The 25850-nt window shown below is 46.7% G+C and overlaps 9 protein-coding genes across 9 annotated transcripts; 6 read left to right on the top strand and 3 right to left on the bottom strand.

The window, feature by feature from the left end:
* Positions 1–175: 175 nt before the first annotated feature.
* On the bottom strand, positions 176–456 carry N7495_007403 (uncharacterized protein; the record flags this gene model as incomplete). Its single annotated transcript, XM_057210054.1, has 2 exons — positions 176–286; positions 313–456. 2 exons carry the CDS (start codon positions 454–456, stop codon positions 176–178), a joined length of 255 nt encoding a protein of 84 aa, XP_057059597.1.
* A 30-nt stretch (positions 457–486) lies between these two features.
* N7495_007402 (uncharacterized protein) lies at positions 487–993 on the bottom strand (the record flags this gene model as incomplete). The annotated part of the gene is made up of 1 exon (XM_057210053.1): positions 487–993. The coding sequence occupies one exon, from the start codon at positions 991–993 to the stop codon at positions 487–489; it is 507 nt and encodes a 168-aa protein (XP_057059596.1).
* A 667-nt stretch (positions 994–1660) lies between these two features.
* N7495_007401 (uncharacterized protein) lies at positions 1661–2687 on the bottom strand (the record flags this gene model as incomplete). The annotated part of the gene is made up of 2 exons (XM_057210052.1): positions 1661–1964; positions 2527–2687. The coding sequence occupies 2 exons, from the start codon at positions 2685–2687 to the stop codon at positions 1661–1663; spliced, it is 465 nt and encodes a 154-aa protein (XP_057059595.1).
* A 219-nt stretch (positions 2688–2906) lies between these two features.
* On the top strand, positions 2907–3425 carry N7495_007400 (uncharacterized protein; the record flags this gene model as incomplete). Its single annotated transcript, XM_057210051.1, has 3 exons — positions 2907–3060; positions 3141–3264; positions 3326–3425. The coding sequence occupies 3 exons, from the start codon at positions 2907–2909 to the stop codon at positions 3423–3425; spliced, it is 378 nt and encodes a 125-aa protein (XP_057059594.1).
* Positions 3426–4033: 608 nt separating this feature from the next.
* N7495_007399 (uncharacterized protein) lies at positions 4034–4371 on the top strand (the record flags this gene model as incomplete). The annotated part of the gene is made up of 2 exons (XM_057210050.1): positions 4034–4054; positions 4099–4371. The coding sequence occupies 2 exons, from the start codon at positions 4034–4036 to the stop codon at positions 4369–4371; spliced, it is 294 nt and encodes a 97-aa protein (XP_057059593.1).
* A 229-nt stretch (positions 4372–4600) lies between these two features.
* Positions 4601–5062, top strand: N7495_007398 (uncharacterized protein; the record flags this gene model as incomplete). The annotated part of the gene is made up of 1 exon (XM_057210049.1): positions 4601–5062. The coding sequence occupies one exon, from the start codon at positions 4601–4603 to the stop codon at positions 5060–5062; it is 462 nt and encodes a 153-aa protein (XP_057059592.1).
* Positions 5063–6251: 1189 nt separating this feature from the next.
* Positions 6252–7127, top strand: N7495_007397 (uncharacterized protein; the record flags this gene model as incomplete). The annotated part of the gene is made up of 1 exon (XM_057210048.1): positions 6252–7127. One exon carries the CDS (start codon positions 6252–6254, stop codon positions 7125–7127), a length of 876 nt encoding a protein of 291 aa, XP_057059591.1.
* A 1034-nt stretch (positions 7128–8161) lies between these two features.
* Positions 8162–8837, top strand: N7495_007396 (uncharacterized protein; the record flags this gene model as incomplete). The annotated part of the gene is made up of 3 exons (XM_057210047.1): positions 8162–8333; positions 8407–8551; positions 8627–8837. The coding sequence occupies 3 exons, from the start codon at positions 8162–8164 to the stop codon at positions 8835–8837; spliced, it is 528 nt and encodes a 175-aa protein (XP_057059590.1).
* A 515-nt stretch (positions 8838–9352) lies between these two features.
* Positions 9353–9601, top strand: N7495_007395 (uncharacterized protein; the record flags this gene model as incomplete). Its single annotated transcript, XM_057210046.1, has 1 exon — positions 9353–9601. One exon carries the CDS (start codon positions 9353–9355, stop codon positions 9599–9601), a length of 249 nt encoding a protein of 82 aa, XP_057059589.1.
* Positions 9602–25850: the final 16249 nt, after the last annotated feature.

Genomic DNA, 25850 nt, shown 5'->3' with positions numbered 1-25850 from the left:
CTCTCAAATCCCTCCTGAATATTGTGAAATCTGGCGTAGAATTTCGTGATATTCAGGAGTATTGCTAGGTGGCGAGTGACATCGGATCCCTTCTCCCACTGGATCAGCGCCAGGTGGACTTATCACGTCCGGCGCAACACTGTAGTGCGGGAGAACCGTGTTCAAGAAATTCGAATTACTTGTTGACAAGCAATGTTGCCTTCGGTCTTGTGAGAACGCCAGAGGATCGGAATGCATCGGTGAACAAAGATGATAGAGCAGCGTGAATTCCAGTTTCAACTTGATGCTGTAAATCAAGGTTTTGAAACTGACTTGAATAAAGTGCAGCTTATACTCTGTAAGGAGAAGCAGGATGTTGAGGACAACAATGAGGCCGCTGACGCAAAGCAGATGAATGATGAGATGTCGGCGTTCATGGCCGCAAAGTCTGTCGATACACATAAAATATCGCACCATCTCATAGAGGTAGATGCAACATATGACGCTTTATTGTACACAAAAGCTGACCAATTGGATTCGATTGTAGATTGCAGCAGGTCGAGCAAAGCGTGCGTCACCGCTAATCCGGACGAAGAAGAGGACAGTCTTTGGGACATGCAGAATACAACCATTTGCGATGATCATCCACAGCACCCATCGCACCTTACTGGTATCGAACACAACAAGGCGCAAGCGCGAGTAGAGTACAACAGCCTGACCAGTCACCATAGCGTACCATCCAATCATGAAAGGAATTGACATTGGCAGTGTGGGCGCTTGAGATACGGAGCAAACGATAGCAGGAAGAGCATGCACAAGGATGCCCCACGACGCGACCTGCATGCTCCAGAAGTATAGAGCGCGATGGTTTTTGACAATGTCGAACGTGATAAACACCGTTTCCAAGGCATTGTATGCGGCGGTTGAGAGCATAGATATGATCATGATGATTGAGATGTTTTCTTTGAGGACGACTCCTACCTCAGAGGACAGATTGGCCATGAAAGTATCCATGTTTTGGTCTGTCTTCGCCGTCAAAATATGATGGAGGTTCTATAACAAAGTGGCGATGTCCCGGTCCATAAGGTCATCGTGAAGCCAGGGTGGGAAAGCATTTGTATGGCGTCCTAGCTAGGTAGCCGGCCGACTGTAAAGGAAATGGCCCCGAGATGAACCTCAAGAGCCCCAGGATCAAGGCCAGCGGCTCTAGGATATGACCCATGAGCCCCAGGAGCAAACTAGCTCCCAGGGCCACTAATTGCATTCCCCTTTCCGGTTCAGTCATTCGCGGGATCACTGGTTCAAATCTCAGGGCCAGTCGTCTCATACCTCGCTCAGGCTAGAAGCCTGTACATGAAACCAAAGTGCCCACCCCATGGACACCTCACCTACATCCGCAAAAGTGAAATTCTGCCTAGGATCTTCAGTACGCGTTCTAAGAGCGCTGCAGCTCCCAAGACCGGTCAAGATGATCCTAAAACCAAGCTTGCTGTAGATGGGATAGGGAGTTTATGGGTCTGGGACTATTTTTTGAATGTATTCGTCAACGCACATGCCACATGGCCGCAAAGATCACAGAAATGAACGTCCGCCCTCATCTCTAAGCCTATGCCTTAATATGAGATATCATTTGTACCGCGAGCGGTGGGCTATGCAGAGACTGGGTGCCTGGTTCAAGATATCACCCACACATCCGCAGCGAGCAGCAGTTCGGTCCATTTTTGAGGAAACGGCATGTAGATAGGGGTTTCGCGAGCGCCGGTGTTGGTTCGCAACGGGGAGAGGGGCTAGCGTGTTGTTTGGGCGAGTCGAGCGCAGTGGGCCAGAGAGGCGACACGGTTGAATTGATCGGAAATTTTAAGGGATTGTAGTTGCCACGGGCCATCAAAGATGCGGTGCGATAGCGTACTCGTGTGTTGCAAGTGTCGCGGATAGAGGCTCGAGTCGCTCGCACGTCCAATGTTCGCGTCAGATCGGCAACGCCGCTCAGCCACGACGCACGTGATTGTCGTGGTCCATTTGCAGACCATTAGATCAAAGTGCTTTTCTTCCAGCTTTGATGAAGACGACTGGCCGTTACGGTTCTAAATTCGTGGTACTTTTATTATCTGTTCTACGCCTTGCGAAGGGAGGGTTGTAGGCGAGTCTTGCAAATAGTTCTGGCGTTTTTATCAAGCATCACTCAATCAAAAATGGATTCAAACTTTCAGTCAAGGTATATGTATGAGTTTTTGCAAAGTGAATGAAGTGATATCTATCGTAGGAGTACATACAATAAAGAACAGATCTAGTTTTGCCGGCATGTCTCTCTCTGCTAGTTTTTGTAGGGTCTCGGGCTCATCTACATGCACTAGATATATCTCTGCAGCATTGCGGTATACAATATACAAGTCTCGGTTCTGGCCACACAACCCCGTCGTGTTTGATAGATGACGCTTTCTGGATAATGAGCAGAACAAGAAAGCAGGATTCGATTTTCTCAGTCCTACAGTAAATGTGGCATGGCTACACCCAGTGAAAATATTTTTAGTGGGTTGTGGCTAGGACCCTGTAAGACCGTAATCAATAAGTGAGGCGCGTTGATGCAGACATACGCAGAACACAACACGCTCATCGTCCTCAGTTTCAAACCTACAGCCAATGCTGGAAGTAAAATGATGGTGATAACAGAGCGCGCTGTCGCAATTGACTGGTGACCCGCTGCACATTGTTTTCGAGTGTTGAAATCATAGTCGTTGATACAAGGTTGAAGCTTGATCAACGCTACATCAAGAAGTTTCAGCACAAAGAATTGATGCCACGATTGACTCTTGAAAGGACCTTTCACTTTTCACCGGCCTGTAGTTGTTTGTTGCCTAGCCCATCACCTCAGTAAAGGAAGGGCGAACCGGCCTCACTTTGCACAGGCAACTTCAATGCCCCTCAAAATGCGACAGACAGAGAAGACTACACCGCGGCAAAATAAAACAGGCGGTAAAAAGACAGGCCGAAGACCTATAAATATGGCCTCCTCCCCCGGTCCTCTGTCGAAACAATTCTCTACCTTGTTGCATTGGATTGACTTGCCTCGCACCAAAGCCGGTAGCTGTCCTGCAGCAGTCCCATGATAAGTTCCTCGCCTTTGATTTCTCTCAAGCTCTTCCAGTCACTGACATGAACAGTGCACACCAAAAGCAGTGAAGTCACTCAGATGTCATTACAGTACACGCTTGATGGTTCACTCCACTCTCCTCGTGTTCGTGCCCACCAGCCAGACCATGAGTCCAGACTGGCCCCAAACCTTCTGTGAGTATGCAAGTACCCATGAGCCTTGTCGAGCTGAGCTCATAATTTCACTTCTTACTAGCTCTTTGACCATGGGAATGCAAGGTAAGCCCCCTCTCAGCCCAACACAATTGGAGACTGTGCTGGAACACCAGATGTTACGACCAGCCCGGTCTACTTAGATTTGACCGCTCCAAGTCAGCGCTACGAAGATTACACACCCACCTGCTGGTCACTATCGTTAGCCAAATCAACCTGTTAGCCTAGAACGTGTGCAAAGCTGTTTTTGTGAGTCATGAGCCTCTTGTCTTATCGACTTGCTAAATTATAATTGACAGATAGTGCCTCCAGCGAGGCCTCCAGCAAGACCTCCAGCACGACCTCCAGCACCCAATGATGATGCATGCCCAGCTTGAGTTATACCGCCATACAGTGAAAACCACTTCCAAACTGACGCACACATCGCTGTTTTCTCGAATGATGCAAAGTTCCGAGGGGTGTGCCAGAACAAGGCTACATGTGCACTCCTCCACGGCTGCAGCTAGCTCGTGATAGAGTATTCGTTGGCAATCAGGTACCTTGGCTCATCACCATTGCTCCATGACTGTTCTGATTGACGGCTATGATTCTAGCCGAAGGACGCGAAGGGGAGACGAACCCGAAGGGATTTTCATGACATTGCAAGGAGGATGCGTTGGGTCGAAAGTGAGGTCAGGCCAATCCTAGCCAAGAAGATATCTGTGTTGTCTCAGCAGTGTCGTGCATTGTGAGTGCAAGACGAAGAGTGGACATGGTAAAGGATGGAAAGACCGTGAGTGGACTCTCATATAACTGGATGCATGCTGACTATCTTAGGACGTATCAACTCTGCGGGACCTGACGCAAACCTCTGAACGTGCTTTGCACGCGTCTTGCACCGTCGCCGCGTCCGCCACGAAACGATGGATCTCTTGCCTTGAGCACCGTACCGATGTGTGGAAGGCAGCGGGACTAATGGTTGCCGAGATCATACCCCCCCTCTCGCCAGAAGCAGTCGTCGCCAACCAAATCTCAGCCCTAGTCGACAAGAAGCAGCTACTCCGAATCATTTGGGGTCATCGGAGACAGTCATGCGTCTCAGTCTGGTAAGCTTTGATGTTAAGGGCGGCTATAACAGTGGGATCAGACCCTTCCACTGCGGAGGATGCAAGAACGCAAAATCCCGGAGTTTCTCATCCGATGAGTGAAGAGTCCCTACTCCTCGCGATAGGCATCGGCCGCCGTGAACATGTACCAGTTTGATGAGACGGCTATCGAGCACGCAGGCCTACCTGCAAGGTTTGCCACCTTCTCCTATTCCTATATACAATTCTGATGAATGTCTCTGTGGCCAGTTAGTAGGGAGACATCGCTTTCATTTCTGCTTCCTGCTTCTCGCATTCTTCAGCCTGCTTCTCGTGCTCTTCCGCCTGCTTCCGTCTCTCGTCTGCTTTCAGGTAAAGATCCTTGTGATTGGAGAGCTGTGGTCGGCCATCGATTCGTTGGAAAGGGAGAGTCATGCCTTGACGCAATGAAGGCCCGACCGACGATCTGGTCTGATCGGCTTTCTGTCAACATCTCCTGGCTCCCGGAAAATAGGTTCTTCCGGAATTTTGCGTACACCTCATATTCAAGGCTACTTTCGACTAACCTTAAGCGGTTAACGTTTGTCTTGGCTCTGCTCAGTGTTACAAGTCCTTTCAGGTGGTGCTGGCATCCCCGCTCTTTAGTTCGGAAAAGCCCGTTGTCGGAGCTTTATGATAACGGAAAAGGCCGGGGATACGCTGGATTCCATTTCTGACCAATGCGGTTGATACTTTGAGTTGAATTTGCTTCAACTCATCTGCCGTCTGGAGTGGATGCACTCTCGCCATATCTCTCCTGACACAGCTACGTACGGGCCACAACTGATATTTTGTATCTATCAGGAGCAACATTCCACCTGTCTATGAACTGCAACAAAAGCATCTGTTATGGTTCGGCTATGTACTGATATTGATATCTGACATATAGTAGTAACGCACTCTGTCGTATTCTGGAATCCATCTCGTTACTCCGTGCGACACCGTCATAGCTTCGCAGTATCAACTAAAAACCGAACGCGTAAAATTCTCCGCTGGGCCTACCCAGTAAGGCAGGAGGCTGTTGTCATTTGGTGATGTAAAATAAAAAGAAACTATATTGATTATTAGCATTGATTTTTGAAAGTGCGTTGTGGAGAGAACCTTTTTATTGGGATCCTGGGACTTGTCCACCACATTGCGAGCATGTGAATGGGAAAGGTTTAGTGATATGATTGTAGCCGCACGTTGGGCAATTCATTTTGGCAGGATGGCTTTTTCGATTGCGTTTTGATCTGAATGATGAAAGTAAATTGTGATTGTGATGCAAAAAGAGAAAATTAGAGGGACAATAATGCTGACTTATAGAACGTTTGCTGCGGGGTACAAACGGTATGAGCCTCAATCTGGAAGACAATCGGATTACGATAGCTACGTACCACATGTGATATATGCACATATTGCAGGTATGTCACACGACACTCCTGCTTCCGCTGCTTACGTCCACCAATAACTTCCACGCAGGCTCTGCCAGTAAGCGCTAAAGAGGGCCCCTGCACTAGGTCTTTCTTGCTGGCTGGCTGGCTGCTTCGTATCGATGGATGGCCTGGCCTTATAGGCCTTTGGCTACTAATGAGCAAGAGCCCCGGTCTGGCCTTGAGGTCTACAATCTCATGTGAACTATGCGGAGTTGACCACATTTCACTATATGAAAAGGGGGTGGGCCGTGTTACAAGGGGCCAGAGGCAGTCGGAGTGGGGGGGATCTACACCAATCCAATGGCGGTCGGTCTCCTGGGAAAATATGCAGTGCCGAGCAAGGGTCTCCGCTGTCAATAAATTTCTCCCTTCTCTCTTCTCCCGTTTCCCTTCAATTCCGAATCAAGCACATCTCTTGCAACAAAATCACATCATTTTAAACCTATTCGCTATGGGTGAACCAATAGACAATAGTTGTACCGCATGCGGGTGGACACTCGACAAAGAAAAACGTTGTCACTATTCCAGCCACCTTAAACTATTCTATGGCGCATCTACACGGGGCGTCTGGTCCATCGGTTCAGATGTGATTTTGAAAGATCGGCCTGATGAGGGCCCAAAAGCAAAAATTGAAGTCAAAACACTGAACCATCTGGCGACCTATCCCGAGATCCCAGTCCCAAAGGTCCTACGTGACTGGGTCGATCGCGATGGGCGATACTTCGTTTTAAACGAACGTATAGGTGGTCAAACGCTCGAGGAGGCATGGACTTCTTTATCAGAAACCCAAAAGATAGATATCGCGGATCAAGTCGTTCAAGTGCGTAAGCAGCTTAAATCCGTCACGTCAACCTCCATCCAATGTGTCGATCAAAGCCCATGCTACCCAGGCTTACTATTCTTCGATCTTGAGCCTCGCGGACCATTTCACTCCGACCAAGAGCTCTGGGATGCCCTGGCCCTTAATCTTCACTATCTCCCTCAGCGAGTTTTGGAAAATTTGAAGAAGCGACTACCAAATTGCGAGCCCTACGTGCTCACTCATTGCGATCTCAATTTGGGAAACATCATGATCCGAGACGGGAAGGTTGTCAGTATACTTGACTGGGAATATGCTGCATTTTTCCCTATCTGGTATGAGTACGTCTCGGCCTCTTTTGGATTTACTGACATGGATGTCGAATGGAAAAATCTGCTCCGAAAGCGCTTAGGCGTACATGGCGAGGCGCACGAGGATGCAAAGGCATTCTGGACGGATATGTGTAATCTAAGACAGTACCCCAATCTGGATGAGAAAGGTCACGAAACGTTAGAGAGACTGTCTTAGACTCCTGAACTATGTTAGACTTCTGGCGTTACCTGAAACTTCTCTCCGTCATTTAAAAACCAGTCGGATGGCACGTGACCCAAGGGCTCGGTGAAGAAGGTGGTAGTTATTAGGCCAATCATTTCCCACCAGCTCTTATGGAACTGTTTCACGTGTTCTACTTACGATGATGTTCTGGCCGGTAACAGAATAAGGGCACAGTTTCAATATTTGTACGAAGCAACCCAGTCGAGCAATACGCTGCACGTGAACTCGATGGCAGTGCTAGTGGATTACCTATGAAAATATCATGGCCCACCTTCGAACCGCTACGAATAAGCCGAATCCTCCTTCAGCAGTGCATTGAAAAGTGGTCCAAATGACGTAAACCCCAACCTGTGGAAGGACTCCCTCATAGATGGCGCAAATTTGACTTCAGGGACTGGTAAATCTTGCAATTGTGTATTGTTCTCAAATCTGAAGATCTCCGTCAATGCATGGTGTACAGCAAGATTCGACATTGGCTTCCTGCTTTCCACAAAGACTTTTTTCTAGGACCATGTGCCAAGATAGCCCGTCCAGTTGCGGCGATAGAGATCTGAAACTAGGATGACTGAAAGGAATATAGCCTAGTCCAGTATGTCTTAGCGTTAGCGTCCGGATTAGTTTCTCCGTGTAGAAATGAAAGGTGATTTCAAATTTGGCCATATTATGTCCATCTCTATGGTATGCTGTCATTCAAGCACCTCCACGGTGGTCGGGCAGGAAGGGGTGCCGCTCGAATTTGTGGCATTGGACTTTTCATCTGCTTGAGGCTGTGATGTTAGACTCGGAGGATGTTGGATGAATATCGTGAGAGTTCCGGTGAAATAGCGTTTTGCCCTGAGACGAATTCCATCTGCACAGGTTTCGGAGGTAGTGATTGAAGAATTGTGACTCGGAAGGGGAGCAGACGAAAGGAAAGTAGAAAATGGAAGCGGGAGGGAGTCCAGCAGGGTTCAAATCAAGTTTGGGTAAGCCTGTAGTCTCCTTGTAGACCGAGACCGCGAGGCGGAATGGCCCTGACCAGCTTCGGTAGTCCATACCGGTGTATCCAAATTGTGAGAGCACATCGGTCTCACAACCGCAGGCCGGAGTTTGCCGGCATCAACTCCGCCTCACATGCATATGGAACCCTCTCGCAAACAATGATCATCGCTCCTAAAACAACCAACCGCATCTCTATTGGTTAAACTGTGCCCTCGCGGTGGTTGGCCGCAGAAATGACCTCACAATTCAGCATGGGCCGACACTAGGTGAGTATGCGGGATATCTGCTATTGGCCAGCATCATTGCAGCGTGCCTTCTAGGGTCACTGATTGGATGCGGCGGGACCGGAGAGGCCGACGACGACGACAACAACGGGGTGGATCTGCGACACCAGGGGCTGTGCAATGTAAATTCAGGTCAGGCGAATAGAGAAGACCTTGCAGAGTCGAAAATAGCCGATGACGTCGGAATGGTGAAGCAGGCGGGCGGAGGGATCTAATCGCTCAACGGGCCGCCTCGCAGGCCGAGCGCGATGTAGACAGCTTCGTGGTGAAATTCAAAGTGGTTTCTACGGGTGAAGAAAGAGCCACGCGCAATCACATGGTACGACTGTGGCCTGGATCACCGCGATGTTTCTGCTCCCGGGAGCGACTGCATGGCGTGGTAGCCAACATTGGCCAGAACGACCTTGGCGTCGGATAGAGAGCATTCTCCGGTGGGAAAAAGGGGGCAGTGCATGGGCCTGGGAGCCAATGCCCAGGGGTTGATGGGGGTAGAAATGGAAAAGAGGGGACAGCAATGAGTGCAAGGTAGAGAGGGATGGGAGAAAGGAAGGAAAGAAACAAGAGATCACTGGGGCCGGGCGAGCTTTTATGCCAGAGCAACTGAAGGCGGAGCTTACAGAACGACGTATGGGGGCGCTAGACTGAAAACGGCAAAACTAACCCGATGCAGTAATTCACAGGTCCGGGTATTACATATAGAATATGGGGACCTGTGAAATCGACGCCGAAAATGACAGCTTTCGACGCCAGAAACGGCCGCCTTTCCACCCGTAACATTTGCAGGGGAGCCAGCGCTTCACCGCCCCCTGTCTAGGACCATCACTATTTTGCACCCACCTAGCGTCTTTAGTCATCATTAACCGGCTCTGATGTTTGGAACTTGCTCAACATTCATTCCCTTAGATTCCACTTGCGACCGAAACGACGCCGAAAATGGCTTCCCTCTCGAGTCCCATCCAGGGTCCCTCCCTCCTCGCCCTGCTTGGCTGGGCGCCTATAAAATGCTCGTTCCCTCCCCTCTATCAATGTCCTCATAGTTCCTCAATTCTCTTCTCATCTGTTATTCCCGACTCCCAAATCGACCTCGCGAACCTTGCTGCTCGTGTTTCTAGATTCCACTCCTGGTCATTCATCTTTGCTTTCCCAAATGGCAGGTCTACTCGTTCGGTAGGCTCAGAGTGAAGAGCACCAATACTGGACTGATCCTATCCTTTGCGAGGAAACTCGAGCCAGACTGGAACATTTCCGTCGTTCTGGATGGCTTCCTCCAAACTTCAAACCAAGGACCTTACTAGGTATTGCTGTTGTCGAACGCTACTGGCGAAAGTGAGTGTGGATAACTCTAGGATCAGGCACCGTGGATAGTTTTAACTCACGAGAATAGATTCTCCATTTAGTCGGAGGCGGACTATGTGGACCATCTTCTGCGGGAGGATCAAGTAATCTACATGAACTTTTTCGACTGGATGTTTAGAACATCACGAGAGAAGACTCTATAGTCTTACGATGAGTATTAGCGCCGCCTTTGCTAGTATTTTGAACTGTTTGCTCGTCGCCGTGTTAATGAAGACGTCTGTAAGCAGATGCGACGAGTACGAGCATTTCTTCCCTGCTGCAGAGACGAGGCTGATGGGGGCATAGTTTCTAGATGGTCCTTTCCCGGCCGAGCGCAAGATTCCCCGATGAACGAAGAACAAGAATACCCTGGATGTAGATGTCTTCTGTGTAATCTATCGTCATCACTAGGTCCATTTAAGGTTTTTTCGTCATGGAAACATGATTGTTCAGTTTGCTATAGTGCAGCTATGGTCTGCTATTACCGGGACTCGCCCCGGTGTCTTGCTTCCATAAAACACCTCTCTACCCGGCAACCCCTCCCTTGGCAAACGTAAACGAGCCCACGTGTTTAAAAGTGATCTTCCGAAGTATATTTCATCGAAGAACCTTCCGGACTCTGTCTGCTATCGTGATATTGAGCTTTTTTATTTAAAAGATCTGTCGATCAACTACGTTGAAAGGACAGGGTTCACATGTTGCACTATATACACTGGAAAAGGGTATGGTTCGTCCTAGATTCTTAGTATATACGTTGTGTAAAGTGGTGTGAAATGTGTTCGATTCATGTAGCTACTTGAGTTCCTAATATAGTTGTTCCCCTGTGACTCGGGGGTCTGTTTGTTCCGTTCTGGGTTTATGGTATTGCATGATTGTAATATCCATGTTCCGATACTGGAGCAACTTTAAAATCTCGAGTCGCTATATATATGGATCGATAAAATAAATGAATGTGGATAGGTGCACGATATGCCCCCGAGTGCCCTGTATATTATATCTGTTGGGTGGCCGATTTTTGTTGAAGAATCAGCCTTTGTGCGGGGTAAAGAAGGTGGTGAGTGGGAAAAAATAATAAAAAGTGGACAACACGAAAGTGGGCTTTTCTCTTCTTTTATTTCTGGGGAAAAGGGCGATTTCCGTGTCTAATGCGGGGGAAATCAGGGATTTTTCCTTTAATGGTATTATGTGATCTGGTTTTCTGAAAGGAAAAATGGCCTAGTGTTTCCGTCGCCAAATTGTTATTGAATGGGTGTATGAAAGAAGTATGTTGGATACCAAAGAGTGGTTGAAAGAAAATGGTTGGCGATGATATTTTTAGGGCCGTTTATCATCGCCGGGTGATGCCCGATGTATGGTGGGTTATATAGAGAGATTTTCCTCTCTTTTGACCTATTCGATGTGTCGATCAACTACGTTGAAAGGACAGGGTTCACACGTTGCACTATATACACTGGAAAAGGGTATGGTTCGTCCTAGATTCTTAGTATATACGTTGTGCAAAGTGGTGTGAAATGTGTTCGATTCATGTAGCTACTTGAGTTCCTAATATAGTTGTTCCCCCGTGACTCGGGGGTCTGTTTGTTCCGTTCCGGGTTTATGGTATTGCATGATTGCAATATCCATGTTCCGACAGTATATGATATCGGTTAATCGGCTCTCTATTATGTTATTTCCGGTTATGTTTAATAAATAGGCCCTAAGTGATTAGTCCTAAACCATGAATAGATGTCTAAACTAGTGTATGATTGGGACTTTTAGGCTATCTTTTCGGATAAGGAGGTTCTCTAGATTATTTAGGTAGATGCCTAGTCTATCTATGTCTATAAGGGATAGGAGGAATGGTGTATCCGAGTGGAAAACGTGGAAGGTGAGTGTACTAATCGGGGTCTCTAATATGACCGAACCAGCCGACGATGCTTCTCTAATTCCGAAGCGAACCTTGATCTGGTTAGCTATAGAAGTATCTAGAGTCGCTGAGGGGTCCGAATTTTGTAGGGCTAAGAATTAGTTGTGCCCGGCGGTTGATATATAGGCTGCTCCTGTATTAATGATTATTCCTATGAAAGTCGTTGTTATATACCTGGTTTTTGTTGTTGCGGTTGTGTTATAATTAAACGGCGATTCCTCCTTGGTTCCTGTCCGGGGTGTGTTTGGTCCTTAGGCTATAGAGTTCTCCTGTTGTGTATAGGGAGTTTTTGCGAGGGTTTCTAACATAATGTTATTAGAGAGCTCTATTATAAGTTGTTCCGTAAATCCTGGCGTTAAGGCTCCGTAACTAGTTGTGAAGAGGATTTCATTTTCTAAGTCCGAGTCGTCTTCGGGTCCTATGCTTTTCGTGGTTAGGTAGTTATTTAGGAATATGTCTATTTCCTCATCGCTCTTATCATTGGGTGTCGGCTCCTGGTTTAGTAGTCCTTCTATATTGGTGATGAATTGCTGGTATATGGGTTTATAGCTTCTTTATTGATTTCTTTGAAATTTGTTTTAGAATCGTTCTCGGGCCGTGTCTCTTTCTTCCTTGGTGTGGTTATATGAGATATAGTCTGGTTTATAGTAAACACCACATTTCTTGCTGGTTCCTAGTCTATATTTTGTTCGGGGAGGGTTCGTTGATCGTCTAGGCGGTTATTTTATAGGGTTTATGCGCATAAACTTCCTTTCCATAAAGTTTGTTGTAGGGAGTTCCTCCGCCTAGAATATGGATGGGTTGTTGGTGGCAGGCTCCTTATATTTTCTCTTGTTTTCCTAGGTAGTTATCGACGTCTATATTCTGTTGATAAGTCCCGGGAGGTTCGGTGGTAGGTGTGCTAGGGTCATTTAGTATACTTTAACTCCTTTATATACTGAAATCAATTTTTCGTATAAGTATTCATCTGTTCGCTATAAGGGATTGATTATATATCGGAGCTTATAGAGCTTATTAAGTAGCATCTTAAAGTATTGGTAGAGGCTCTTGTCGGGGTTCTTTTAGATGGTTGTTCTAAGGTTTTGGCTGTCCTATAGTTATTTCTGCCTTCTATAGAACTCTGGTCCTTCGAAGAATTCCCTAAGTTTCTCGCACGATTCCGCGAAGGTTCTCTCCTATAGGGAGTTCGTGAAGTAAAACTCTAATGCCGGTCCTTTAAGGAAACTGCTAAATACGTCTATATATGATTATTCCGGGAGTCTCATACGTTGGTAGATGTCGGTGAAGATCTTGATCTTGAAGTCGAGACTAGTACTTCTATTGTATTTTTGGCTCTCGGATATCGACTTCATAACTATTGTTGTTTACCTTACGTAGTTATCTAAGGTAAGGTTGGGAGTAGATTGTCGGAACATGGATATTGCAATCATGCAATACCATAAACCCGGAACGGAATAAACAGACCCCCGAGTCACGGGGGAACAACTATATTAGGAACTCAAGTAGCTACATGAATCGAACACATTTCACACCACTTTGCACAACGTATATACTAAGAATCTAGGACGAACCATACCCTTTTCTAGTGTATATAGTGCAACGTGTGAACCCTGTCCTTTTAACGTAGTTGATCGACACTGATCAGTTGACGAGCTGAATCAGACTTGGAGGTTATATCACTAAGTTATTGTGAAAAATCCTCAAAACCACGAAAACTCGTTACGACGATAAGCTAAATTCGATCGAAGAAAATACGATAAAACACCGTTAAGAGCATGAATTGGCACCGGTAAGCCTATTCACTCTTCTAAAAACACAATTTTCAAGTTTGATTTAGAAAACTACACCCTAGTTTCTACCTTTCAACACCTCCTTTACGACTACTTTTCGAAGGACATTCGACTAAAACTTTTCCTTTTCGTATTGGAAAAACTGGGGATACTCAAAAACCCCTAAAAATCTTCCCCTCTTTGAATTGTGGGACACCAGAACCCACTGGTGACTTGTTCAACTTCTCTACTTGTGACTTGTCCGGCTCCTCCACGGATCCACGCTGGAATACAGCCAATCTCCCCCCAGCATCACCTGTAGGAGCTATATGGCACCACCAGCATACTAGACACCATAGTCAATCAAATCTGCACACCGTGAACGAAAGCGTAACAACCGAGGGCAATTCGCACGCCATTCCCCAATCACGGAAGAAGACCTGACCCCACGAGACGACGACGAAAGTTCAGATCCACTCACCATCATTATGGACGGAACACCGTCGTATAGACCACGCACTCGGGGCAGCTATACACGAGCAAGTATGCCCGGATCATACACGGAACACACTAGCCCTACACCCGCTTTTAACCAGAGTAGAGGCCAAGGGTACCCCGATGAACATGTAGATAGGGACCAGACCTACCGAGAGGCGCACGAATCATGGGGCAACATGACATAAGAGGAGAAAATCAGATTCTACCACAGAAATGGTTTTGACCCACGGGAATGTAACTGGGATTAGCGTGAGGAATATATAACCACACGATTTATATACTATATAACCACGGGAGTTATGGACCGCGGACTCTGGGCCGACTTCTAAGCAGACTTCAAGAACTGGACCGAGGAGGACTTTACGAAACTCGAACGAAACACCCTCCGACTAGTGTACCATACACTCATCCAGCGCGGAGTCTATGTGAAATGGACACCAAAACTGGCCGACTCCCTAATAGAATGCCTTATAAGGGAAGAAGAACATGAATGGACGGACGCGGAAATCAAAAACGCCTTCAAAGATATTAATGGCGCTATGAGAACTCTAGCACTCTAGGATAAACTGAATGACACACTGGATGGTCTAAAGGGAACGACCGCCACCCGACGCCCACAAGATCTAGTCAATTTAGCCAGCCAGCTAAGCCAAATACCGAAGGAAATACCCCCCGCCCAGCGCAAGACCCAGAACTGGACCTCGCATGTTTTCTCATCACCTCGGCCGGAACCACACGCGTATGCAAACGCCCTAGACAACCGAGAATATATGCGCAAAAGCCAAATTGGAGGCATACCACCTGCGACCTACACCGGAAACTTAGGAGACGATCCGGGTGACGATGGTGATGATGATGATGAGAGTGATCGTACTCCAAGAGGAAACAACGACCTAGATAATAGTCGTCATTCCTGGACACCTCGATCTACTCCCGACCTTGCCTCGGACAACTATGTAAGGCAAACGGCAATAGTCATGAAGTCGATATCCGAAAGCCAAAAATACGATGGAAGCACCAGTCTCGACTTCAAGATCAAGATCTTCACCGACATCTGCTAACGTGTGAGACTCCCGGAACAATCGTATATGGACGCATTTAGCAGTTTCCTTAAAGGACCGGCATTAGAGTTTTACTTCACGAACTCCCTATGGGAGAGAACCTTCGCGGAGTCGTGCGAGAAACTTAGGGAATTCTTCGAAGGACCAGAGTTCTACAGAAGGCAGAAACAACTATGGGACAGCCAAAACCTTAGAACGACCATCCGAAAGAACCCCGACAAGAGCCTCTACTAATGCTTTAAGATGCTACTCAATGAGCTCTATAAGCTCCGACATGTAATCAATCCCTTATAGCGAACGGATGAATACTTGTACGAAAAATTGATTTTAGCATGTGAAGGAGTTGAAGCATGCTGAATGACCCTGGCACACCTACCACCGAACCTCCCAGGATTTATTAACGGAATGTAGACGTCGATAACCACCTGGGAAAACGAGAGAAAATATAAGGAGCCTACCACCAACAACCCATCCGTATTCCAGGCGGAGGAACTCCCTACAACAAACTTTGTGGAAAGGAAGTTCATGCGCATAAACCCTATAAAACAACCGCCCGGACGACCAACGAACCCTCCCCGAACGAAATATAGACTAGGACCCGGCAAGAAATGTGGTGTTTGCTATAAACCGGACTGTATCTCATATAACCACACCAAGGAAGAAAGAGACGCGGCCCGAGAACGATTCTAAAGCAAATTTCAAAGAAATCAATAAGGAAGCTATAAACCCGCATACCAGCAATTCATCACCGATATGGAAGGACCACTAAACTAGGAGCCGACACCCGATGATGAGAGCGATGAGGAAATGGACATATTCCTGAACAACTACCCAACCACGAAAAGCATAGGACCCGAAGACGACTTAGACTCAGAAAATAAAATCCTCTTCACGACTAGTTACGGAGCCTTAACACCAGGATTTGCGGAACAACTCACAACAGAGCTCTCCAATAATATTGTGTTAGAAACCCTCGCAAAAACTCCCTATACACAACAGGAGAACTCCATGGCCCAAGGACCAAACACACCCCGGACAGGAACCGAGGAGGAATCGCCGTTCAGTTACAACGCAACCGCAACGGCAAAAACTAGGTACACAACGACGACTTTTATAGGAATAATCATCGATACGGGAGCAGCCCGTGTATCAACCGCCGGGCACAACCAATTCTTGGCCCTACAAAATTCGGACCCCTCAGCGACTCTAGACACTTCCACAGCCAACCAGATCAAGGTTCGCTTCGGAATCGGAGAAGCATCGTCGGCTGGTTCGGTCACATTAGAGACCCCGATCGGTACACTCACCTTCCACGTTTTCCACTCGGATACACCATTCCTCCTATCCCTTGCAGACATGGATAGACTAGGCATCTACCTGAACAATCTAGAGAACCTCCTTGTCCGAAAAGATGGCCTAAAAGTCCCGATCATACGCCAGTTTGGACATCCGTTCATGGTTTGGGACCAATCACTCAGGGCCTATTTGTCAAACATAACCAGAAAGGACACGACAGAGAGCCGATTGACCGATATCGCATGCCACTTAACTGACACGGAGCTGCGAAGACTGCACCGTAGATTTGGACACCCGTCCGTCCCTCGCCTACATAGGCTGCTACGCGCCTCAGGACACGAGAACACTAATGTCGCAGCACTCGAACAACTCACAAAAGTGTGCGAACATTGCCAGAGATACAGACGTTCCCCGGGCAGGTTTCGGTTTACCATTAAAGATCCAGACACTGTTCGCTTCAATTACAACATTATCATCGATGTAATGTATATTAAAAACTCTCCAATCCTCCACGTGATCGATGAAGCAACCTGCTTCCAAGCAGCACGATGGCTACGCGACCTGACAGCGAAACATACTTGGGATATGTTACGCCAGTGCTGGATTGACACATACCTTGGTCCACTAGACCTAATTACCACCGACTCAGGCACGAACTTCGCATCCAGGGAATTTAAATAGAATGCGAAGACACTCGGTACCTAAGTCAAAACTGTCCCAGTGGAATCCCATAATTCCATTAGACTCGTCGAAAGATACCATGCTTAGATCCGAAGGGCATACGAAATCATCATAAACGAGATCCCTAGTACTAATAGGGAAATCGCCCTTCAGATGTCTATAAAAGCCGCGAACGACATATCCGGCCCACATGGTCTAATACCCACCCTTCTCGTCTTTAGAGCATACCCACGTATGACAGAACTGGACGCCCCATCACCCACGATTACCCAACGAGCAACTGCCATTCGAAAGGCGATGGGGGAAATCCAGAAGATGCGCGCCACAAGAAACGTGTCCGAAGCCCTAGCGACACGTAACGGACCCAACGTCACCGCAATCCATAACCTCCCACTAAACTCGCCTGTATTAGTATGGAGAGAAGGAAATGGCGGACAACTTGGGAAATGGGACGGACCTTTCGCGCTTTTGGCGCTTGAAGGCGAAACTTGCACGTTGAACCTACCACATGGCCCAACTCCCTTCCGATCGGTTATCGTAAAGCCATACCACATAGACATCGAAGATGTTGCAACCGAAGCGCAACCTGAACCAACAAGGGTACAGACAGAGAACCCAGCCGACCTAAGGCCGAACGTGGCGGGAGAGAGGATGGAGACAAGAGCATCGCACAAAGAAAAAGAGGAACCCCCTAAACCAAAGAAACCTCGCCTCCAACAAATGCTGCATATTGAAATCCCGATAATCCACCTGCAAATCGCATAACACACGCCATTCGAGAAATCCAGGCAAAAGGAGATTTCGGGCCTACTAGAAAAAGGAGTGTTTGAATTCGCAAGACGAAGCGACGTCCCACCAGGAACCCGGATATTCAACTCACGGTTCGTGGACGAAATCAAGCACCCAGGCACTAAGAAAGCCTTTAAGAAATCGAGACTGGTAGTCTAGGCGTTCAACGATGCCGGCAAAGAGACGATTCTCACCCAATCACCCACCATCCAACGCGTAAGCCAGCGAATCATCTTGGCTATAGCGGTGATGCAACCAGATATGAAACTTTACCTCCGCGATATCTCCTAGGCTTATATGCAATCCACAACCAACCTGAACCGAAAATTCTTCGCACACCTACCACGTGAACTCCGGGAGTTATTCGGATTACCAGAGGACTCGATACTCAGGGTGATTAGACCATTATACGGGATCCCTGAAGCTGGAAATCATTGGTTTAAAACATACCATTCGCACCATATCGAGAAACTGGGAATGACAACATCGACATATGACCCCTGCTTATTGCACCGGAACAATACAGGGGAATTCGGAATCGTTGGACTGCAGACGGATGATACACTTTTCCTAGCCAACCTGGCCTTCGCAACCAATGAACAGAAGCAACTAGACAAAGCGAAGTTCTTGGCAAAAGACCGTGAGACACTCGACCACGGAACGCCCTTAAAGTTTAATAGAGGAATGATTTCTTTGAACCTAGAAGGAATCACGCTATCCCAAAAATAGCAATGTAAAAAGTTGTCCATAATTGGAAAAACCCAGCACGAACCGGCCAAAATCAAGGAGCAGTACATTACCCAACGCGCGAGAGGTGCCTACATCGCGACCGTCTTATAGCCAGAAGCCGCGTTTAACCTAAGTCACGCAGCTCAAATCATCAACCCAACAGCTGATGATGCAAATAACCTAGATAAGCGGTTATCATGGCAGATTCAAAATGCAGCGAGAGGATTATCATTCATACCATTACAACGCGAATCACTCCAAATATTGGCATTCGTGGATGCATCGTTCGCAAATAATCCGGACCTCACATCGCAAATTGGCTTCGTTATTATCCTTGCAACCCTAGAAGCCGAGGGCAAAAACGCTAACATCCTACACTAGGCATCCGTTAAGTGTAAGAGGGTCACCCGGAGCGTGCTCGCGTTAGAACTATACGCAATGGCCAATGGTTTTAATACTACTATCGCCATCAAAACGAGCCTAGACCGGATACTGAATACCACCCTCCGACTCACCATTTGCACGGATTCGAAATCCCTGTATGACTGTCTCGTGAAACTAGGCTCCACAACGGAAAAACGACTCATGATTGATGTAATGGCACTCCGTGAGGCATATAAGCGAAGACAAATAGAGATCCTTTGGATCGAAGGCGACTCCAACCCGGCTGACGCAATAACCAAGTCAAAACCCTGCGACGCACTAACGAAGTTGATAGACTCTAACAGAATCAACTTGAAAACCGTCGAATGGGTCAAAAGAGAGGAAAATCTCTCCACATAACCCACCATACATCGGGCATCACCCGGCGATGACAAACGGCCCTAAAAATATCATCGCCAACCACTTTCTTTCAACCACTCTTCGGTATCTAACATACTTCTTTTATACACCTATTCAATGACAATTTGGCGACGGAAACACCAGGCCATTTTTCCTTTCAGAAAACCAGATCACACGATACTGTTAAAGGAAAAATCCCTGATTTCCCCCGCATCAGACACGGAAATCGCCCTTTTCCCCAGAAATAAAAGAAGAGAAAAGCCCCCTTCTCCTTCTCCGTTCGTCTATCACCCGAACACTCCTCCACCCATTATCTGAAGACCCCAACTGCCGAAAACCTTCCTTTTCCCACAAGAACGCCACCCCTAGAAGCCACTACAAACCACCCGATCGATGGCCGGAAGGGTGACGAAAGCAAAAGGAAAGGGAGCAAGAGGACCTAAAAGAGCGAAAGCTACAGGTCTAGTGGCAGGTCTAGCGGCAGGTCCAGCTCTAGCAGCAGACCCAGCCCCAGCCCTAGGAGCACCAGCAGTGCCAGCGGAACCCACTATAGTATTATCGCCGACAACCCCACGGGCGATACCAGAACAGCCAAAGTTCATGACGTGTATTAGATGCATTAGACACGAAAACACAAACTAGGAAGGAGAAACATTTCCCACGTTCAACTGCCTTTTCGATACCATAGCCAGCAAGAAATGCAACCGATGCAGAGGGGCTAGCAAAGCCACATGTCACCCACCACTGTTCGGAATCCAATACGATAGCTGGACATTCCACATACTTATGGACTACGCCAGAAATGCAGACCCTGCCGCAACACATGCGAGTCAAGGACTATCGGCACCATTTAGCACACCGGGAGCAACCAACGCAGCGTTCACCTGGGCAGAAACCGCACCCGAAGCAGCCCAGGCGGCAGCTGGCAACCTAATGATGGCATTCCGACAGCTAATCACAATCCACTCGACGGAATCGGGGATCGAAACGGACAAGAAATATGACCCAAAGCTCATCAGGGAATATATAGCCGTCCAGCGGGAAAAGCACAACGCCCAAATCAGACTCCTACCGCATCCGATTCGCTTCCCGAACACCTTATGCAGACTGGAATCCTCAGAAGGAGGGTACACCATATGGCAGTCCGCCATATTATCCTTTTTCCGGGAATTAGCAACGGCTCAACCTGCGAACGCCGCCGTTATCATAAATAAGGCAACAGAATACCATTTGCCATTCTGATCTCAGGGGATCAGTAAAATGCCGCCAGAGAGGACCACGGATAGAAGACGAAATAGAGACTGGCTTCTCTAGGAAAAGCCCACTTTCGTGTTGTCCACTTTTTATTATTTTTTTTCCCACTCACCACTTTCTTTACCCCGCACAAAGGCTGATTCTTCAACAAAAATCGGCCACCCAACAGATACAATATGCAGGGCACTCGGGGGCATATCGTGCACCTATCCACATTCATTTATTTTATCGATCCATGTATATAGCGACTCGAGATTTTAAAGTTGCTCCAGTGTCGGAACATGGATATTGCAATCATGCAATACCATAAACCCGGAACGGAACAAACAGACCCCCGAGTCACGGGGGAACAACTATATTAGGAACTCAAGTAGCTACATGAATCGAACACATTTCACACCACTTTACACAACGTATATACTAAGAATCTAGGACGAACCATACCCTTTTCTAGTGTATATAGTGCAACGTGTGAACCCTGTCCTTTCAACGTAGTTGATCGACATAGATCGAGGTGTCCGGGAATAACGACTATTATCTAGGTCGTTGTTTCCTCTTAGAGTATAATCACTCTTATCATCATCATCGTTATTGTTACCTAGATTATCTCCTAAGTTTCTGGTGTAGGTCGTAGGTGGTACGCCTCTAATTTGGCTTTTATGTATATACTCTCGGTTATTTAGGATGTTTATATATATATGTGGTTCCGGCCGAGGTGATAAGAAAATATGCGAGGTCTAGTTCTAGGTCTTGCGCTAGGTGGGGGGTATTTCCTTTAGTATTTGGCTTAGCTGGCTGGCTGGATTGACCGGATCTTATAGGTATTAGGTGGCGGTCGTTCCTTTTAGACCATCTAGTATGTTATTTAATTTATCCTAGAGTGCTAGAGTTCTTATAGCGCTATTGATGTCTTTAAAGGCGTTTTTGATTTCTGCGTCCGTCTATTTATGTTCTTCTTCCCTTATAAGGCATTCCGTTAGGGAGTCGGCTAGTTTTAGTGTCTATCTTATATAAACTCCGCGCTGGATGAGTATATGGTATACTAATTGGAGGGTGTTTTGTTCGAGTTTCGTAAAGTCCTCCTTGGTCTAGTTCTTAAAGTCTGCTTAGAAGTCGGCCTAGAGTCCGCGGTCCATAACTCCCGTGGTTATATAGTAGATAAATTGTATAGTTATATATTCCTTACACTGATCCTAGTTATATTCCTATGGGTTAAAACCATTTCTATAGTAGAATCTGATTTTCTCCTTTTATATTATATTATCCTATGATTCGTTCGCCTCTTAGTAGGTCTAGTCCCTATCTATATATTCATCGGGGTACCCTTGGCCTCTACTCTGGTTAAAAGTAGGTGTAGGGCTAGTATGTTCCGTATATGATCTAGGTATACTTGCTTATATATAGCTACCCTAAGTGCGTGGTCTATATAATAGTGTTCCGTTTATAATAACGGTAAGTGGATCTAAACTTTCGTCGTCGTCTTATAGGGTTAGGTCTTCTTCTATGATTAGGGAATAGTGTGCGAATTGCCCTCGGTTATTACGCTTTTGTTTATGGTGTATAGATTTAATTAATTATGGTGTCTAGTATACTGGTGGTGCTATATAGCTCCTATAGGTGATGTTAGGGGGAGATTAGCTATATTCTAGTATAGATCTATAGAGGAGTCGGATAAGTCATAAGTAGAGAAGTTGAACAAGTCACTAGTGGGTTCTGGTGTCCTATAATTTAAAGAGGGGAAGATTTTTAGGGGTTTTTAAGTATCCCTAGTTTTTCTAATATAAAAAGGAAAAATTTTAGTCGAATATCCTTCGAAAAGTAGTTATAAAGGAGGTGTTAAAAGGTAGAAACTAGGATATAGTTTTCTAAATCAAACTTAAAAATTATGTTTTTAGAAGAGTGAATAGGCTTACCGGTGCTAATTCGTGCTCTTAATAGTGTTTTATTATATTTTCTTCGATCGAATTTGGCTTATCGTTGTAATAAGTTTTCGTGGTTTTAAGGATTTTTTATAATAACTTAGTGATATAACCTCTAAGTCTGATTTAGCTTGTTAACTAATTAGTATCGATTAACTATATTAAAAGGATAGGGTTTATATATTATACTATATATACTAGAAAAGGGTATGGTTTGTCCTAGATTCTTAGTATATATATTATATAAAGTGGTGTGAAATGTGTTCGATTTATATAGCTACTTGAGTTCCTAATATAGTTGTTCCCCTATGACTCGGGGGTCTATTTGTTCCTGTCGGAACATGGATATTGCAATCATGCAATACCATAAACCCGGAACGGAACAAACAGACCCCCGAGTCACGGGGGAACAACTATATTAGGAACTCAAGTAGCTACATGAATCGAACACATTTCACACCACTTTGCACAACGTATATACTAAGAATCTAGGACGAACCATACCCTTTTCCAGTGTATATAGTGCAACGTGTGAACCCTGTCCTTTCAACGTAGTTGATCGACACTGATCAGTTGACGAGCTGAATCAGACTTGGAGGTTATATCACTAAGTTATTGTGAAAAATCCTCAAAACCACGAAAACTCGTTACGACGATAAGCCAAATTCGATCGAAGAAAATACGACAAAACACCGTCAAGAGCACGAATTGGCACCGGCAAGCCCATTCACTCTTCTAAAAACACAATTTTCAAGTTTGATTTAGAAAACTACACCCTAGTTTCTACCTTTCAACACCTCCTTTACGACTATTTTTCGAAGGACATTCGACTAAAAATTTTTCCTTTTCGCATTGGAAAAACTGGGGATACTCAAAAACCCCCAAAAATCTTCCCCTCTCTGAATTGTGGGACACCAGAACCCACTGGTGACTTGTTCAACTTCTCCACCTGTGACTTGTCCGACTCCTCCACGGACCCACGCTGGAATACAGCCAATCTCCCCCCAGCATCACCTGCAGGAGCTACATGGCACCACCAGCATACCAGACACCATAGTCAATCAAATCTGCACACCGTGAACGAAAGCGTAATAACCGAGGGCAATTCGCACGCCATTCCCCAATCACGGAAGAAGACCTGACCCCACGAGACGACGACGAAAGTTCAAATCCACTCACCGTCATTATGGACGGAACACCGTCGTACAGACCACGCACTCGGGGCAGCTATACACGAGCAAGTATGCCCGGATCATACACGGAACACACTAGCCCTACACCCGCTTTTAACCAGAGCAGAGGCCAAGGGTACCCCGATGAACATGTAGATAGGGACCAGACCTACCGAGAGGCGCACGAATCATGGGGCAACATGACACAAGAGGAGAAAATCAGATTCTACCATAGAAATGGTTTTGACCTATGGGAATGTAACTAGGATCAGCGTGAGGAATACATAACCACACGATTTACATACTATATAACCACGGGAGTTATGGACCGCGGACTCTGGGCCGACTTCCAAGCAGACTTCAAGAACTGGACCGAGGAGGACTTTACGAAACTCGAACGAAACACCCTCCGACTAGTGTACCATACACTCATCCAGCGCGGAGTCTATATGAAATGGACACCAAAACTGGCCGACTCCCTAACGGAATGCCTTATAAGGGAAGAAGAACATGAATGGACGGACGCGGAAATCAAAAACGCCTTCAAAGACATCAATGGCGCTATGAGAACTCTAGCACTCTAGGATAAACTGAATGACACACTGGATGGTCCAAAGGGAACGACCGCCACCCGACGCCCACAAGATCCAGTCAATTCAGCCAGCCAGCTAAGCCAAATACCGAAGGAAATACCCCCCGCCTAGCGCAAGACCCAGAACTGGACCTCGCATGTTTTCTCATCACCTCGGCCGGAACCACACGCGTATGCAAACGCCCTAGACAACCGAGAATATATGCGCAAAAGCCAAATTGGAGGCATACCACCTGCGACCTACACCGGAAACTCAGGAGACGATCCGGGTGACGATGGCGATGATGATGATGAGAGTGATCGTACTCCAAGAGGAAACAACGACCCAGACAATAGTCGTCATTCCCGGACACCTCGATCTACTCCCGACCTTGCCTCGGACAACTATGTAAGGCAAACGGCAACAGTCATGAAGTCGATATCCGAAAGCCAAAAATACGATGGAAGCACCAGTCTCGACTTCAAGATCAAGATCTTCACCGACATCTGCCAACGTGTGAGACTCCCGGAACAATCGTACATGGACGCATTTGGCAGTTTCCTTAAAGGACCGGCATTAGAGTTTTACTTCACGAACTCCCTATGGGAGAGAACCTTCGCGGAGTCGTGCGAGAAACTTAGGGAATTCTTCGAAGGACCAGAGTTCTACAGAAGGCAGAAACAACTATGGGACAGCCAAAACCTTAGAACGACCATCCGAAAGAACCCCGACAAGAGCCTCCACCAATGCTTTAAGATACTACTCAATGAGCTCTATAAGCTCCGACATGTAATCAATCCCTTATGGCGAACGGATGAATACTTGTACGAAAAATTGATTTCAGCATGTGAAGGAGTTGAAGCATGCCGAATGACCCTGGCACACCTACCACCGAACCTCCCGGGATTCATCAACGGAATGCAGACGTCGATAACCACCTGGGAAAACGAGAGAAAATATAAGGAGCCTGCCACCAACAACCCATCCGTATTCCAGGCGGAGGAACTCCCTACAACAAACTTTGTGGAAAGGAAGTTTATGCGCATAAACCCTATAAAACAACCGCCCGGACGACCAACGAACCCTCCCCGAACGAAATATAGACTGGGACCCGGCAAGAAATGTGGTGTTTGCTATAAACCGGACTGTATCTCATATAACCACACCAAGGAAGAAAGAGACGCGGCCCGAGAACGATTCCAAAGCAAATTTCAAAGAAATCAATAAGGAAGCTATAAACCCGCATACCAGCAATTCATCACCGATATGGAAGGACCACTGAACCAGGAGCCGACACCCGATGATGAGAGCGATGAGGAAATGGACATATTCCTGAACAACTACCCAACCACGAAAAGCATAGGACCCGAAGACGACTCGGACTCAGAAAATGAAATCCTCTTCACGACTAGTTACGGAGCCTTAACACCAGGATTTGCGGAACAACTCACAACAGAGCTCTCCAATAATATTGTGTTAGAAACCCTCGCAAAAACTCCCTATACACAACAGGAGAACTCCATGGCCCAAGGACCAAACACACCCCGGATAGGAACCGAGGAGGAATCGCCGTTTAGTTACAACGCAACCGCAACGGCAAAAAACCAGGTACACAACGACGACTTTTATGGGAATAATCATCGATACGGGAGCAGCCCGTGTATCAA

Source organism: Penicillium taxi (genome assembly GCF_028828555.1).
Source record: "Penicillium taxi strain IBT 34144 chromosome Unknown utg000005l_segment0_segment0, whole genome shotgun sequence".
Classification (NCBI taxonomy): domain Eukaryota; kingdom Fungi; phylum Ascomycota; class Eurotiomycetes; order Eurotiales; family Aspergillaceae; genus Penicillium; species Penicillium taxi.
This window is presented reverse-complemented; position numbering and strand designations above follow the sequence as displayed.